This window comes from Dermochelys coriacea, chromosome 2, assembly GCF_009764565.3.
Source record: "Dermochelys coriacea isolate rDerCor1 chromosome 2, rDerCor1.pri.v4, whole genome shotgun sequence".
Taxonomy (NCBI): Eukaryota; Metazoa; Chordata; order Testudines; family Dermochelyidae; genus Dermochelys; species Dermochelys coriacea.
The window spans coordinates 166774973-166791632 of record NC_050069.1 but is presented as its reverse complement, the minus strand read 5'-3'; the positions used below and the strand labels follow the sequence as shown (position 1 = coordinate 166791632).

At 45.7% G+C, this 16660-nt stretch overlaps 1 protein-coding gene across 11 annotated transcripts in view; it reads right to left on the bottom strand.

Moving 5' to 3' along the window:
• Positions 1 to 16660, bottom strand: part of COBL (cordon-bleu WH2 repeat protein) — a 329136-nt gene that overhangs the window by 220196 nt on the left and 92280 nt on the right. For 3 of the 11 annotated variants that reach the window (XM_038393056.2, XM_043508630.1, XM_043508629.1), the window contains exons 1-2: positions 16209 to 16463; positions 15364 to 15569 (exon numbers count right to left, since the gene is read on the bottom strand). The exons of 1 other annotated variant lie outside the window; for it this stretch is intronic. In XM_038393056.2, the coding sequence (XP_038248984.1) occupies positions 15364 to 15407 (44 nt within the window). In that variant the 5' untranslated portion in view covers positions 15408 to 15569; positions 16209 to 16463. Of the gene's footprint in view, positions 1 to 15363; positions 15810 to 16208; positions 16630 to 16660 lie in introns of those variants that run through there. 7 more of the 11 variants (XM_038393055.2, XM_038393062.2, XM_038393066.2 and 4 more) reach the window with 5 other exon arrangements.

Sequence of the window (16660 nt, the reverse complement as noted above, 5' to 3'; positions counted from 1 at the left end):
ATCCAGCTTCTCTGCTCCATTGAGGAAACCAAATTCCTGCCATTGGCCCTCTTTCCCCATGTCAGGTCACTCAAGAATTAAAAACAAGAGGATTGTTAGCAGTCCTTAGCTTACAGATAAAGGCTCATTTATTGGACTGATTGAATGTTATTATGTTGGTCACTACTGCTGAACTTTACAGGTGATTATAGTTATAAAACTGACCATGTGACAAAGTCACCTAATTCAGAGGTAGGCAAACTATGGTCTGCGGGCCACATCCAGCCTGTGGGACCGTCCTGCCCGGCCCCTGAGCTCCGGCCCCAGAGGCTAGCCCGGCCCCTCCCCCACTGTCCTCCCTCCCCCCCAGCCTGAGCACACAGCACTGCCAGCGCTCTGGCCCATCGCTTTTGCTGAGCAGCTCGGTGTGGCTGGCTCTGGCATGGTTAGGAGGCAGGGGTCCCAGGGTGGCAGTCAAGGAGCGGGAGGGGAGGGGGTTGGATGGGTTGGGGTTTGGATAGGGCATGGGAGTCCCAGGGGGCCTGTCAGGGGTTGGGGGTGTGGATGGGGTTGGGGCAGTCAGGGGACAGGGAGAAGGGGGGCAGTTAGGGGCAGGGGTCCTGAAAGGGGGGCAGTCAGGGGAAAAGGAGCAGGGGGAGTTGGAGGTTCTGAGGGGGGGCAGTCAGGGGACAGGAAGTGGGAGGGGGCAGATAGGGGGCAGGGGCAGACTGTTTGGGGAGGCACAGCCTTCCCTATCTGGCCCTCCATATAGTTTTGCAACCCCGATGTGGCCCTCAGGCCAAAAAGTTTGCCCACCCCGTGCTAATTCAACATCTGTGCTCCCTGTGTGACTTTGAGTCTTATCTATTTACTGAGAAAAACAAGTTCCTACTCTGATTAGCATAACAGAGCTACTACAACTTAGAAAGACCAGGCTAGATTCTCTTCAACCTCATACATCATTAGTAAAATTATCATCTCAAGCCTGATTGTTGAATATTTGCTATGGCTGGTGATGCAACAGTTTGACATTCTGATCCCAGGTTGAACAAACAAGGCTGGCAGTTAGAAAATTTTTATTTTTTGTTTACATCTAAACAGAACAGTGTTAATCTGGAAGTTATTGAGAGAAAGAGAATAAATAGGGAACTGTCACGGTGTGATTTTTTTGCAGTCATTTTCAGACTGCAAGTACTATGGTTCAAAAATACACATAGAAAACCAAAGCACATTAAAGAGTGGAATAATGCAACATTAATTCATTGAAAAGACAACCTTATTTCTGGTGCACAAGTACTAAATGTGAGTATCAGATACTGTGGGTCACAGATAACTCAGCACTCCCCCAACATGCTATCTTTCTGACTGATTTCTTGGCAGCTGCTAAATATCTGGCTAAATTCTGCCACCGTAATGATGAAACTATGACAACAATATACTATTCACAGGATCACTTACTTAGTGATAAGCAGTCTGGCTCACTGGTCACCTACCTCACATCTCTGGAAACATACTTTACATTAAGAAAATTAATGTTATTCATTGAAAGATCAATGAAACTATTCATGTTATTTACTGTTGGAGCATGCATACTGTAAGATAGGAGAGGACATTTGATAGTAGCTTGAATTTCCATTATCTGGAGATCAGACTACTTTGAAGAGCTCCTTAAAATCCTGGAATTGTCTAGAAATGTGGTTTTTAAATCTCTTTGTAATTCTAATCTGCCAACTGGCTTCACCCACCAAGATAGAAAATCTTCTGGAGCCTTCTGGATGTCCCAGCATAGGGGGTTAAAAATGTAAAAGCTGTCCATTTTCAGAGCGATCTAAATGGCAGTCCAATGGAGAAAATTGCACCACAGCATGGCATCCGATATGTCAAAAAATAAGTTTGCTGGAATCAACGAGAGAGTGTTAAAAATCTAGCTCAGTAGAAGCTTTGCTAGGCACTGAACTGGGAGTCAGGAAATCTGGATTCCCCTCCTACCTTAGACCCAGACATCCTGTGCAACTTTGGGCAAATCATTTAATCTGTTCAGTTTCCCATCTGTAGGTGGGGTTATCACTTCCCTGCCTCACAAAGGTGCTCTATGGAGGCAATCAATTTTTAAGAAGTGCTCTGGCACGGTGATGATAGGAGCCTTTTAAATACCTAGATAAAGACCTTCCCACAATGCCAGAAATGTTAGGAAGATTGTGTACAAGCATTCAGATAACTGCAACTCATGTGAGGGCAATAACTCTGGCCATACCTACTAATACACTGCGATCTTTGCCATTCCATGCCACAAGAAGCACCACACATCTCTGTTAAGAAATGGAAAGCCATTAAGGGACAGTCTGGGGATGCATTTGCCCACCAGCACCTCTCGTGGCTGTGGCTAGTGTCACAGCACGTCTGCATCAGTTTCCCCACCTCTCCACTTACAGTTGTTTGACCCTGTGCCGGGTGGCTGTCCTCTTATGACTCCATCCCTGTGCTTAATTTGTGCCAGGGCTTAACAGGGTTGAGCCCCAGTACCTGTAGACTTGGCTGTTCATAGCCCCAGCACCTCTGGGCTTGCTGCATCAGTTATGAATGTTAAAATAAAAAAGAAAAAGAAATTGCTTGAGTCCCGGCACCCTTTTCATTAAAAATTAAACTGCTGCAGCCCTCTGGCTGGATTGTTTATAGTCTCTAACCTTTCATGACAATAAAGAGTCTGACAGACTAGAAGTCCAATGATTCCAGCAATTGTCACTTATAACAGCCTCCACAAAGTCCTGCCCCTTTTGCTCTGAGGGGTTTTCATAATTTTTACATTCCAAAGCCAGAAGGGACCACTGTGATCATCAAGTCTGACCTCCTGTATAACACAAGCCATAGAATTCCCCCAACATTATTTCTTTTGAAGTAGATCATATCTTTTAACAAGACATCCAATCCTGATTTTAAAATTGCCATTGATAGGTAACCCATAACAAACCTTGGTAAAAACTGTTGTGAACAGTTAATTACTCTCACTGCTAAAAATGTACACCTAATTTCCAGTCTGAATTTCCAGACTGAATTCCAGTCTAGCTTCAACTTCCAGCCACTGTGTTATACCTCTCTCTACTAGGTCAAAGAGCCCTTTTATTAAATATTTGTTCCCCATTGCAATAGGGTGGCTTGCCCCTTTAGGGGTAGGACTAGCCAGTGCTGATTACTAAAGATTTGATTGGATCAGGTAATTCCCTATGAAGAGCAGCAGATGTCTGTAGGGAAGAGGGAAGTTCAGAAAATGTCAGGATGTAAGAAAGGCTTCTGCAAGGAAGACTTTGATACCAGGCTGTTTGGAAGCCAAAGCCAGAACCCCAAGGCTTCAGCCAGGTAGGTGCTGGAAGTGACCTGTTAGGAGGGTAAAAACCATGGACTCTGTTTTGGACTTTGAGGTTTATTTTTGAGTTTATTCACATAAATAAAGCTCCGACCCCCAAGAAGGGATGGTGAGTGGACAAGAAAAGCCTGTGTGAAGTTTGTTTAAGAAGCCCTTTGAGGGAAAAATTGTTAGCATGAAACCCCTTGCTATGAAGGGTTACAAGGGAGACAGCTGACTCTATTACACCCATCTAGGAACTGCTAGACTGTTGTTCATGTCACTCCTAAACCTTCTCTTTGATAAATTAAATAGATTGAGCTCCTTGGGCCTATCACCATCAGACAGGTTTTCTAATCCTTTAATCATTCTCATGGCTCCTCTCTGAACCCTCTCCAATCTATCAACATCCTTGTTGAACTGTTGACACCAGAACTGGACACATTGTTCCAGAAGCAGTCATATCAGAGCCAGATACAAAGGCAAAAATAACCTCTCAAATGTTACTTGTGATTCCAAGGATCATATTAGTCCTTTTTACTGCCCCCTTTGCTGGTGATGGCAGGGAAACCCAGGCTCACCCGCTCCTCTGACTACCAGCCCAGGGACCCTACTTTAGTAGCTGCAACCAGTCCCTCACAATCTCTAGCTGCTTCTTACCTTGCCTCTCTTGTAGGCCTTTTCCAGACTCACGTACTGTGGCTCTCCTTCTCTGGAAGTCCAAACTCTGGAGTGACTTCCAGCCAGTCTGAGCAGCTGAAGGAATCTTCTCTCTGTAGATCCTCATTTTCTCTAGCAGCCACCTATCTCTTCTGATCTGCAGACTTCTTATCCCTCAGCTGTTTCTGGCCCAGTAATTAGTCACAGCTGGAGAGATAGCTAGCCTGCTTGTAACCCCCAAGTGGCCGTGGTAGTCTGGGCCTATACTCCCCATGACTGGATGTCAAGGAGTTGCTAGCCCCAAATCTGAATTTGCTGTCTTTCTAGTACAGTAACGTAATGGATTCCTGCTTCAAAATATGTATTTTCATTATGTCCCATGATGCATGCTATGTCAATTCATACTTCAGACTATTTTAAATTACACGTATTTTAAAATGTTATTTCCAGGCTGTTGGACTATCCCATTGGTGCTGCTTGCCTGGGTGGGGAAAAAAGTAAACCAGATCAAAGCAGAATGCCAGTGTAACTAATCCCTGTGCAATCAAATGCTTTCCTAAAACTGACTGAACTGAAGCAGCTCTGAGGATACAGAAACAAAAGCCAGGAGAAACCAAACAGAAACTACATGGAAAGGATATGGAGGACAAACAAGGATGTAGACCACCCTAGGAGATGGCAGGGTAGGGTTAACTGGGACTAACAGGATCCCAGGAGGCACAGCAGAATGAGAGGAAAGGGAATGCAAAATATACAAGAGGAAAAGAGGACGATGAGGGGGAGAGAGAGAAAGATAGTGAAAGAATAAGGGAGAATGGAATGAGAGCATGAAAAATCAGAAATGGAGGCTTTGGAAAATGGTTGAGAGAATAAGAAAGTTCTACTACATTTTTCTGACAATTCTGTGATACAACCAACTTATTTTTAAATAAGTATATAATAAATAGTTTATTTTTACAATGGTGTTTAACAATGTTGATGTATCAGTCATAATGAACTGAAAAATATTTTATTTTCATTTTATGTCAGTATTCATACAAAATGTAAACTGTAATGGGATTATTTTTGTTGTAAGCAATGGGCTTGATTCTCTTCCCACTTGCCACAGTCTTATGTCGATGTAACTCTGTCAACATCAACGGAATTACCTCTGATCTAGACCCTTGAATCAAGCCTTATGTCTGCAATGATACTAGGACATATTTTATGGGGAAATTTCAGCTCTAAGATACATATCATAGAATGTCAGGGTTGGAAGAGACCTCAGGAGGTCATCTAGTCCAACCCCCTGCTCAAAGCAGGACCAATCCCGCATTTTTTTTCCCCCGATCCCTAAATGGCCTCCTCAAGGATTGAACTCAGAACCCTGAGTTTAGCAGGCCAATGCTCAAACCACTGAGCTATCCCTCCACCATATATACACAACTCCCACTGAATTCTATGGGAGTTGTGTGAACATGAGGGTGGAATTTGGCTCCATGTGGTTATTACTGTTTGTAATATGAGGGATGATGCCCAGAGTAGGTGTGTTTGCATTAGTAGGCGTGTTTGCGGAGGCAGGGAATGTTTAAAAGATTTACTATAATATTTGTTTGCATTTCTAATCACACTCAGTCCTCATCATCCTTGCCCATCAATTATTCTACACATTAGACAAGAGTCTTATATAAGTACAATGAAAGTGCTGTTAGGCAGAGTGTCAAGCTTTCCAGTTGTTCTAGTTTTTTATTTAAAGATAAAAACACTTCAGGGTTTTTGTATATCTCAAATCTTTTGACGCCTGAATATTATGATTCAATAAAGTGTACAAGTGGAGGCAAAGAAACAGTGCAGAGTAATGTTCTATATACAGAAGATCTTCTCGGCCCTTTAAAATGCATGGCTTAGGGAGTTAAATAGTAAAGATAGATAAATACACAGTAAAACATTTTTTTAAAAAGTTAGCTGTACAATTCCATGATGTACGTAATTTAACATTAACTACACAGACAAGGAGCCTAAGTAGAATTATACTGAAAATCAAAACAAGACTTAAAAACTTGCCCTATTCTTTACTCAGAAGCTTGTTTTCCTGAGGCCTGAATGTAACTCCTAGTAATGATATATGATCTTTATCTGTCTAGGTACTCATAGGGTTCCTTCAGTGTAGTGTTTAAGTACCTCCCAAATGTATATATGTATTTACCTTCACAATGCCCCTGTGAGGTAGGGAAATATTATCCTGTTTTACACAAGGGGAACTGAGGCACAGACCTTAAGGCCCGGATTCAAGAAAGCACTTAAGTGCCCTGCTGAATAACGTTATTTTCTGAATTAGAGCCAAAGGGTATTGTACAAGGTCACACAGGAAGTCGGTAGGGGCTTGACCTGGCAAGATGCTGAACACCTGCAACTCCCAATGGCTACAGTCAGAAGTGAGGATGCTCAGCACCTTGCAAGACTGAGCCCATGAAAAGCAGGAATTGAGCCCAGAACTCATGAGCCCTCAGTTCAGTGCTTTAACTATATGACTATCCTTTCACCTAGGACTCAATGCTGAATTCTTTGAGCACCCAGAATTCCCCCTGAAATGCAAGAGCAGAGACGTGCCCCTACTTCCATTGAAACCACTAGGAAGAGCAGCAGGCCCTATGCTGCTAGTGAACAATGTTTTAAACTGGTGTATTTCTTGATTCTAACATCTGCTATGAACTAAGTTCTACTCCTTGTTGTTTATCTCCATCTCCCATTTACATCAATGGGAACTGAATCTGTACAACCAATGGCAAAATTTAGCCTACAATGCAGAGTTTAAGTTATGTTTGCTTGTATTTGTTACTACATTATCTAAGAAGATAACATACAGTCAGAGAGATTACCTTCCTTTCAAATGCACATGTTCAAGGTGAGGTGCAACGAAAACTTTTTTTAGGACTTGGTCCTACACAGGGACCATGGACAAATTAAGTCTCACCAAGATCCTCCCATCAGGGCTTCAGTGGGACATAAGTAAAGAATATGCTTTGTGCTGGCCCACTGCAAAGAAGTGAATTTCACCCATGTTGGCACTACTACATAGTTTAAAAATCAGCTTCCTTATCTGAAAATGTATATTTAAATATAGCATTACTAATTGTTATATAGAACATCCATCTAGTAACTGGTAATTATAATATTTCATAGATAGTAAATTCTAAAAATATTATCCAAAACTGACAAATACTTGGTGTTGGGGGAGGGGGGACTGCAAGACTCTAGTCAGATTGTTATTTATTTCACTTTTAAAAATAACAAAACTCTATCACACTCCTAAGTGGGTAATTCTCCCAGAAACTGTCATGTATTACTTATAGTTAGGGCCCTACCAAATTCACAGTTGATTTTGGTCAATTTCATGGTCATAGGATTTTAAAAATCATAAATGTCATGATTTCAGCTATTTAACTCTGAAATTTCACAGTGTTGTAACTATAGGGGTCCTGATCCTGTGGGGGGGTTGCAAGGTTATTGTAGGGGGTTGCAGTACTGCTACCCATAACTCTGCGCTGCTGCTGGTGGCGGCGCTACCTTCAGAGCTGAGCAGCCAGAGAGTGGCAGTTGCTGGCCGTGAGCCCAGCTCTGAAGGCAGAGCCGCTGCCAGCAGCAGCCCAGAAGGATGGCATGGTATAGTATTGCCACCCTTACTTCTGTGCTGCTGCCTGCAGAGCTGGACCCTCATTGGGCCCTCATTGGGCCCTCTGGCCGCCCAGCTCTGAAGGCAGTGCAGAAGAAAAGGTGGCAATATCACGACCACCCCTAAAATAACCTTGCACCTTCCCCACCCCCCCAAGCCCCTTTAGGGTCAGGAGCCCCAGTTTGAGAAACACTGGTTTCTCCAATTAAATCTGTATACTATAGGGTAAAAGCTCACAAAAGACCAGATTTCACTGTCCTTGATGTGTTTTTTCATGGCTGTTAATTTGGTAGGGCCTTACTTATAGTAAATTTATCTGGAGGAAATACATAGTAAAACTGTTCTACTGTGGACCACATGTTGCATTAATTTTGCTCACCTGTTTAACAAAGGAAGTTAGTAATAGTGCTATTAATGATTAACCAGAGACAAAAGACAGTTCTGCTTAAATTTTGTTAAAAATTGCAAAGTAAAGGTCATTTTAACCTCTTGCTCTTATTTCACTATGTCAATTACTAGTGAAATCAGAAACATGTCTAATGGGATTTTTTTCTCTCATACAGGTAACTTATTTGTTTTACAGTCCTTTCATGAGAAAAACACAGACCCATATATATTTTCCATATTTACCTGAAAGTCTCAAATGCTAATTTATTTTCTTGATACGGGCAAGCCAACAAGAGCTGTTTAAACAAGCCTCTTCCCATATTTCATTGGTACCTCCTATTTTCTCATTTAATGGTAAGGAAAAATTTAGTAAAGAACCAAATTAGATATTCATCAGTATCAGATACTAAAGTTAAAAATTCAATAGTGTACTAATCTACATCTGCAGTGGATGGCATGCATGCATCAGTATTAGGAGTAATATAAGGGCCCTACTGTCAATCAAACCCTACCCCCGCCCCTTGACCCCTTAATCTCCACCCCTTGATCCTGCCCCCCTTCACCAGAAGACCCACCCCATGGGGTATTACTTCTGGGGTCAAGGCTGCCACATGACCGGAAGCAAGGTGTCTCATGTGACCCCTTCTAACAACTCCTCCCCCTACCCTCTACAAATCAGGAGGGGTTTCACCCCTTTAGGACTGCCCTGAGAGGAGATTTGACCAATCAGGGCAAGTTCCACGGTGGGGTGTCCTCTCCGGAAGTGGGTCGTGTGACCCCTCTAACAACTCCTCGCCCCACCCTCTACCAATCAGGATGGGTTTTGTCCCACTAGGACTGCCCCCAAGAGGAGATTTGACCAATCAGGGCGAGTTCCGGGGTGGGGTGACCCGCCCAAAAATGATTCCTGTGACCCCTCTAACAACTCCTCCCACCAACCTCAGTGCAGCATCCAAAAATTCCCTTTCTGGGCAGACATTACAGGGGGTTTTAATTCCTTGTATCTGTACACTGATATCGTAGAACACCAGTTTGTGGGGGACTTTTCTGTTCCACGTTACGTTGTGTCCCCGTCCAAGGAAGGAACAACAAGTTTGTCACAATCACCTACGATAAACCTCATTACGTCCCTATCAGTAAACACCACAACACCACCATTACCATTACCAAAGGGAATTTTTGGATGCTGCATTTGGGGCCCAAACCCAGAATGTTAGCTAGCTCCCCGCTGGTAGAAAACATATAAGTAAAAGCGGTAGATTTAAGTCTAATTTTTCTACCCACAGGGTCATAGTTCATGACCATCTCAGGCGGTCCGGGGTGACGAGCCACGGTACTGTTCATATGATCCAGTAATTCGGGTATGGACGAGTAATAACCTCGTCGTAGGATGAAACTCCACACCATATCTCCAAAGGTGATTTCAAAAGGGGTGTCTTCGTTGATAGTGTTCCAGCTGTGGGTATTGTATTTCCACTAACCCCACCTCCCAGGCACCTGGGAGATCCAAGGGCTTAATTAGCCGTATTGTAAAGTTCGAGCTGGTGTTATGGGGAAAAACTCCAGAGCTGGCGTTGCTGGGCAAAGTAATATAAAATGCGCCGTCGCTCATTTTCTCTGTCTTTGTAGGAGGAATAACTTTTGTTTGTTTTTGTTGTTTGTTTTTTGTTTGTGTCTAAATGTCACAGAGCTGAGAAGCTTTCACCCAGCTGTTAAACTTATCAGGCCACCCCAACCATTTCACCAGTAGTTGCTTTTTTTGCCCTTTTCCTTTCTCTGCTAGAACTTTTTCAATCCTGTAAATCCTGTCTCGTTTGGGGTTTACTTTTTGTAATTCTTCAGGGTAAAAAGATCCAATAACTGTCTCACCCTCGTAATCTTTTAATCAGTATACAGGTCTCCGACCCCTGGTTAAGGCTTCATCCACTATAAATATCTCATCGGTAAATGTCTGTTCATAACCTTTTTCAAAAGCTCCTTTGGTCTCACGTGGTCGTGTTTTCTAAAAGGGGCAACAACCGGTTTTATTTTAAAACCCATCTCCATAAACTGTTTTCCATACCTTCAGAGAATTTGAAGGGTTAACATCAGCGGGTCTGGTACGTATAGTTCTGTGAAAGCTCTGGTTGTAACTCTTTATAAAGTCAGGTAACACATTGACATAGCGAAATGTGTTATGGGTTGTAAAATATCTCCACATCCTAGTTTTTAAAGTTCTGTTAAATCGCTCCACAACCCCTGCTTTGACTTCATTATTAGTAACAAAATGGTGAATGCCATGCCACTTTAACAATCTGCTTGAGGGTTTGTTTAAAAATTCTTTCCCCCGATCGGTTTGTAATTTTTGAGGCACATGTCCTTCGCTAAAAATAGCTTTAAAGCCTTGGATACCTCACTACTCGTCTTGTCTCTTAGGCCCAAGGTCCAGGCATATTTGGATAGAATGTCTACCACTGTTAAGATGTACTTAAAATTGCTGTTGTGTTTAGAGAACCGGTGCATATCCACCAAATCTGCCTACCATTGCACATCCACATCTGAAACAATGGTCTTGTTTCTTTTAAAACGTATTTGAGCCGACTTGTGTAAAGTGTAAGCATGCTGGTCTGAAAGCCAAGCTGTTACCGGTCTTCTATTTAAAGTTTTACTATGCTTTTTGGCCACTTGAAAAAGAGGGTTCACCCCGCCAAAGCTCCCAACTTCCCGGGGGTGTAACACATTTTCTTTAACAGAGCCATCTCTGGAGACATGACTGTTACTGGCACCATCTTTTACTAACACAAGTATGGGTGGGGGACGACATTCATATTAACACATTTAAATAAGTTTTATTAATCGCCTAGTTTAACACAGCCTTTTACAACCGCCTGTAAAAGTGGACGCCATGACTCCTAACATGAGGGAGTCTGTACTTGTTCATTCTTCCATTTTGTCCTTTTCCTCTTGAGATCTGTGTCTCAGACATGTGCAAAAACAGCTGTTGCATGATACATTTATTCCCACAGGGCTACTGATGTGTAAGTTCTCAAAGGCCTCTAGAAAGGCATCATCAAGCTGTCGAGAGTTTTTTTCAGAAAAGAAACAGTGTAAGCACCCCCCCTGCTTGGTTTTTGATTTACACAATCCCTGATTCCTAACCCCATTACACACCCCACCCCCCTCCTGACCATCACTTCTTAAACATTTATTTACCTGAGCAACGTCTTTTCCATTCACCTTGTCCGTCCGTAACTCCCCCAAGCCATGATCCCCTTCCATCTCTAGGGGGGTGGACAACAAGAGGCCATCACGCTCATTGGGGTGCTTCACAAGCAGCTGGGTTTCGGGGTCGGTTTCCGCCATATCCACCAATGGTTGGGCCAAAGGGTCCTCCTCAGAACTCTCACTGATGTAGCACTTTCTCCACACAAATCCAAAGGTGCGTGGGGCTAAAACAAAGTCCGAAGTTCTCAGGGGGTGGTGAAGGAGTCCATGTTTCCACGATTTCTAAAACACGCGCTCTTGGTAAAAGATGGCCTCTTCTGCCCGACGCTGGGACTTATGGGGTGATGGTGCTGCACTCTGATTGGCAGAGGGGTCACACGCCCCTCTTCTGCGCAGTTCACCCCATCCCAGAACCTGTCCTATTTTGGTCAAATCTTCTCTCAGGGTGGCCTGATTGGTAGAGGTTGGTGGGAGGAGTTGTTAGAGGGGTCACACGAATCGTTTCTGGGCGGGTCAACCCACCCCGGAACTTGCCCTGATTGGTCAAATCTCTTCTCGGGGCAGTCCTAGAGGGGTGAAACCACTCCTGATTTGCAGAGGGTGGGGGGAGGAGTTGTTAGAGGGGTCACATGACACACCTTGCTTCCGGTCATGTGGCAGCCTTGACCCGGGAAGTAATACCCCATGGGGTGGGCCTTCTGGTGAAGGGGGGCAGGAGTTAAGGGGTGGGGCTTTAGGGGTCAAGGGGCAGGTTTAGGGTTTGATTGACAGTAGGGCCCTTATACTACTATTAGGTCGTGTAAAAATCCAAATCAAGTTGATGGTATTCAACTGCTGAGCTGAAGTCTAATGAAATAGATTATCTGGCCTCACTGAAGTTTATGGGACTTTTGTCACCAACTTCACCAGGAGAAGGATGAGACCTAGATTCTGTACAATAACACATTCTAAGCACATCTCATCTTTGAAACAAATTCTACTGTCACATCAGTGTAAATATGGAATAATTCTACTGAAGGTTATGGATATACACCAGATTTATATTCATATACATGAGATCAGAATCTGGTCCATGGACTCCACGGGGTTACTGCAGTTTTACTGTACTCAGCTAAAACTGGATGGAGAACTTGGGGTTTATTTAGAAGTATCCATAACAACTCAATACATCTTCAGGCATTCTATCAGTTGCAATCTTGGAGTTAGGTACATAATATGCCCTCCCAAAACGAAGCTGTGAAACAGCTTAAAGTATCCATAACTGAGACAAAGCGGTTGAGGTAATATCTTTTATTGCACCAACTTCTGTTGGTGAGAGAGAGACAAACTTACAGAGAAATCCAGGTGTAGACTTTTCAGCATAGTCACAATTCAGACACAAACCTATTCTTCAAAACATATATTCAAATTCACACCTTAGTTCCCATTCCTCAGCACTTTTTAAACTAATTTATGTTAATGCCTCAAATCCTTAAAAATACAGGAGAGAGACGTCAGATTTACTATTTTCTTAAAATAAATTATAATTTTAAAAGATCCTATTCAGATACAGTGAGATACTCAAAGAGGTTACTGTTAAAAAGAAAAAACTATCTTTAACATGAATTAAACCTCAAATCAACAACTACCACCAAGCTAACATTTCATCCTACAGGCCAAAGAAATACTGTATCTATATTGTTTTTATAGGAAGACCTTTGGAGGCAATTTTCCTGCATCCACCATTCCTTGCACAGATCTGAAAACCAGTCATAACACTACAAGAACTAGCAAATGCAAACATGTGGACAAGTTAGGAAAGTGAAACATTATATTAACAAAAGCACTGTTACACTTCAATCCTCTGCTTTATTCCAACTAAAACGGAGAGAAATCAGACACTTGTTTTCTTAATTTAATTTAAGGTATAAATACCAGAATTACTGATTTTTCATATCAATATTATTTATGCTGAACTATAATAAAATGGCAAACTTTTGAAAGAATCACATTCTTTCCCAAGTCTTAGAAAATGGTGTGAAGTAGAGCTATATATTATGATGAGAGAAAAGAGAGTGACTTTTAAATGCTTGGTAAGTTTTTACTCCAATAAATGATGACCCACACTTTCACAATATTGGTTTTATTAGTTCGCAACTGGACTAACAGTCACGGCTTTGACATCCAGCATTAATTTATCCTTTAAGGTTCCCAGTCTATATTATATGGGTTACGTTGGGGTGGTTACTTAGGGACAAAAGGAGAAATAAGTTTTTTTCCCCCCACAAAAGAGTCACTTGAAAGCCTAGGGACTGCAGCAGCAGTGGGTGGCAGCAGCAGAGAAGACCATTACTGTCCCAGGAGCCTCCTAATGCTACCCTAGAATGAAAGTTGAAATGCAGTAGGCCATTTTCCCACAACAGCTAGAGTCATGACACCCTCCTTCTCTGCTCTAATTCCAGAACACCAGCACTTTCTCCTCTTCACCTGTGATTCTAGAATGTCAACACTTTCTTCCCCTGGCAACTATATTACAATTCCAGAACTCCAGCACCTCCTGCACTGTGATTCCAGAATGACAACATGTTCCCTCTCAGCTCTTCTGCCTGCAGTTATCTTCCCCATTGCAGTGACATACGGGGACAGGGCAGAGGAAAAGGCGGTAACAGGAACAAGGCAAAACACTCTAAGGAACACTGGACACAGTTATCAAAACTGTAAATATTTTGCTAGGAATGTGCTGGGGCTCAGTGCGGTTACTCCCTCAGTGGCAGGAGGGTTATATACATGTCCTAGTGAATTTTAAGCTACTTGAAATTCCTCAACAATCATTCTCCTTCTCCGTATGGTGCCTCCTGTCCCTCCTCTGTTCCTACACTTTACCCTCTTCTAGCCTTACATCATTCCCATAGTTCCTTCCCTTCTTTTTCCCTTTTGCAGAACTTTTCCATCCCTTCCAGGCTGACTTCCTCATTTATCCCGTCAAAGTCCAGAGCAGTTTCCCCTTCTTTCCCCCCCCTTTGTGACTCTGTCCTCCGGGTTGCCTTCCTTCTCTCCCCATTAGTGCCTGTCCCTTAGAGATTGGCCTCTGACCCTCAGGGCTCCTCTCCTGGCAGCAGCTCGGCACCTTCCCCTGCTCCATTCTCCACCCCTTTCCCTGCCAGCTAAGCTTTATTCTCCTACCCCTCTCCTTCTGAGCAGCAAGCACCATCTCCTCCCACTGCTGTGAACAGCTGAGGGGGCGGGCTGGAAGGGGCTGCTGGAGATGGGGGGGGCGGGGTGGGAGGCAGTCTTGGCCAGATCAGGACTGTTGACACATATGAGCCTGGGCTCCCTAGCTCAGATCAATCCAGTTACCTGGGAAACCTCCCCAGCAGCAGTAGAGAAACCACACACCCAGAGCAACTAAAGCTCTGCTTCCCCTGGCTGCTGCCATCCCCAGAGCAACGTTCCCTCTAATTTTTGACAGGCCGTGGGCACAAAAAAATTCTTCTGCGCAAATTTTTGAAACAGAGTTCAAATTTGTGTGCCATGAGGCAAATGCGCCCAAGCGAGTAAAATGCTTATCCATTTAAAAAGTTTTAATTTGAAATTTGTGATAATAGTTTTACACCATGTTATTTTATAAATGTTATTTTAAATACTTAGAAAAAGGAAATTTAACCTCCTTTCCCTCCCCCCCCCCTTTGCCAGCTAGTAGAATCTGGCTGTGTTGATAGATGGCAGGCGAACAACGTCACAAGTGGCCCGTAAATGATATTACGGCCTGGCTCGAATGCAGTATTTCATTTTTTGTGCGCGCGGTGTTTCGCCATGTGCGCAGGGTTTAGGATCGGTGTGCACGCGCCCACGTGCACAGCTTAGGGGGAACTGTGCCCCAGAGGGCTGCGGGAATACTGCAAACAGAGGAAGAGGGTCACCCTTGGTTCGTAGGAAGAGAGGGGCCCGGGGTGAGGTAAATGATTATTATGAGACTAGCACCCCAGGTCCCCAGGCGAGGAGGGGCCCCGTTGTGCTGGGTGCTGTACAATCGCATGGTCGGAAACCTTCCTGGAGCCTACCCAAATAAATCAACACACTCCCCACCCCAGGCTAGTCATTAAAGCCACAACACTCCCCCCCCCCCTTAACTCTGCCCAGTGTGGTGCAGGAGGTCTCTTACCCGCTGGGAGGTTTATTGGCCCCAGGCTGCGCCAGAGTCTCCATGGCTGGCTCACTCCTTTCCACCGAATTAAAGGCTTGATACAATTCCAGTTTGGGAGGCGGAGGCGGGGGAAGGGGGGGAAATGATGAGCCGATGCCTTTCTCCTCCTCCTCCTTTCATTCACACTTTCCTCCCTTCTGGCCGAGCCATCCTCCCCTGGCTGTCTGGGAGAGGAGAGAGTAAAGTTACTGTTCCCGGCCTGGCACCCGCTGAGCAGAGCAGGCAGCTGGCAGGAACGACTTCTCTCCGCCGGCCACCGCGTCCGAGCGAGGGGGCCCAGGCAAGGAGGGAAAAGGAACCGCAGCGGCCCCCGCACCGGCCTCGCCCGCCCGCCGCCTTCGAGGGGGGCGGCTCGACCCGCAGGTTGCAGCGCCGGGAGGCGACGCTCCACCTGGGGCAGCGCGTGCCCCGCGCGCGGCCGAGCAGACCCGCCCCCTCCCCCCCTCATTGCAACCCACCAAACCGGGGGCAGCGCGTGCCCCGCGCGCGGCCGAGCAGACCCGCCCCCTCCCCCCCTCATTGCAACCCACCAAACCGGGGGCAGCGCGTGCCCCGCGCGCGGCCGAGCAGACCCGCCCCCTCCCCCCCTCATTGCAACCCACCAAACCGGGGGCAGCGCGTGCCCCGCGCGCGGCCGAGCAGACCCGCCCCCTCCCCCCCTCATTGCAACCCACCAAACCGGGGGCAGCGCGTGCCCCGCGCGCGCGCGCGCGCGCCCCCGCCGCCCACAGGAACGACCCGCGGCGAAACCGCCCCCCCCCCCCCTTACTCCGCTGGGCAGCGCCCGGCTCCGATCCGCTCACCCGAAGGCTGGGAGGGCCGAGCCTGGTCGCGGCCCCGCGCTGTCACCCGGGCATGGCCGCTGCCGTGCAGGGGCAGCCCTTTGCCGGGGCGAAACGCACCGGCTTGGAAGCGCGGCTCCTGCTCCGCGATCCCCCCGCAGCCGGTGCTGAAGTTTAGGCGAGGGGAGGCGGAGGCGCGCGGCGAGCCCGTGTCCATGTGACTGCTCGGGACAAATACAAACACGGCGGCGGCGCCTTTTCTGGGGCAGGGAGAGTGACACGGCCGCGCCATAAATCACCCTCAGAGGGCAACGCCACTCCGACTCCGACTCCTCTTACACAACCCAGCCCCGCGCCGGGACAGCAGCCCGCAGGGGGAGGAGAGGGCAGAGCCCAGCGCCTTGGAGAAGGAGCCCCAGCAGCCTGTTCCCGATCCTATTACAGCACAGGGCGCAGGCACCTGTCCGTCTCAC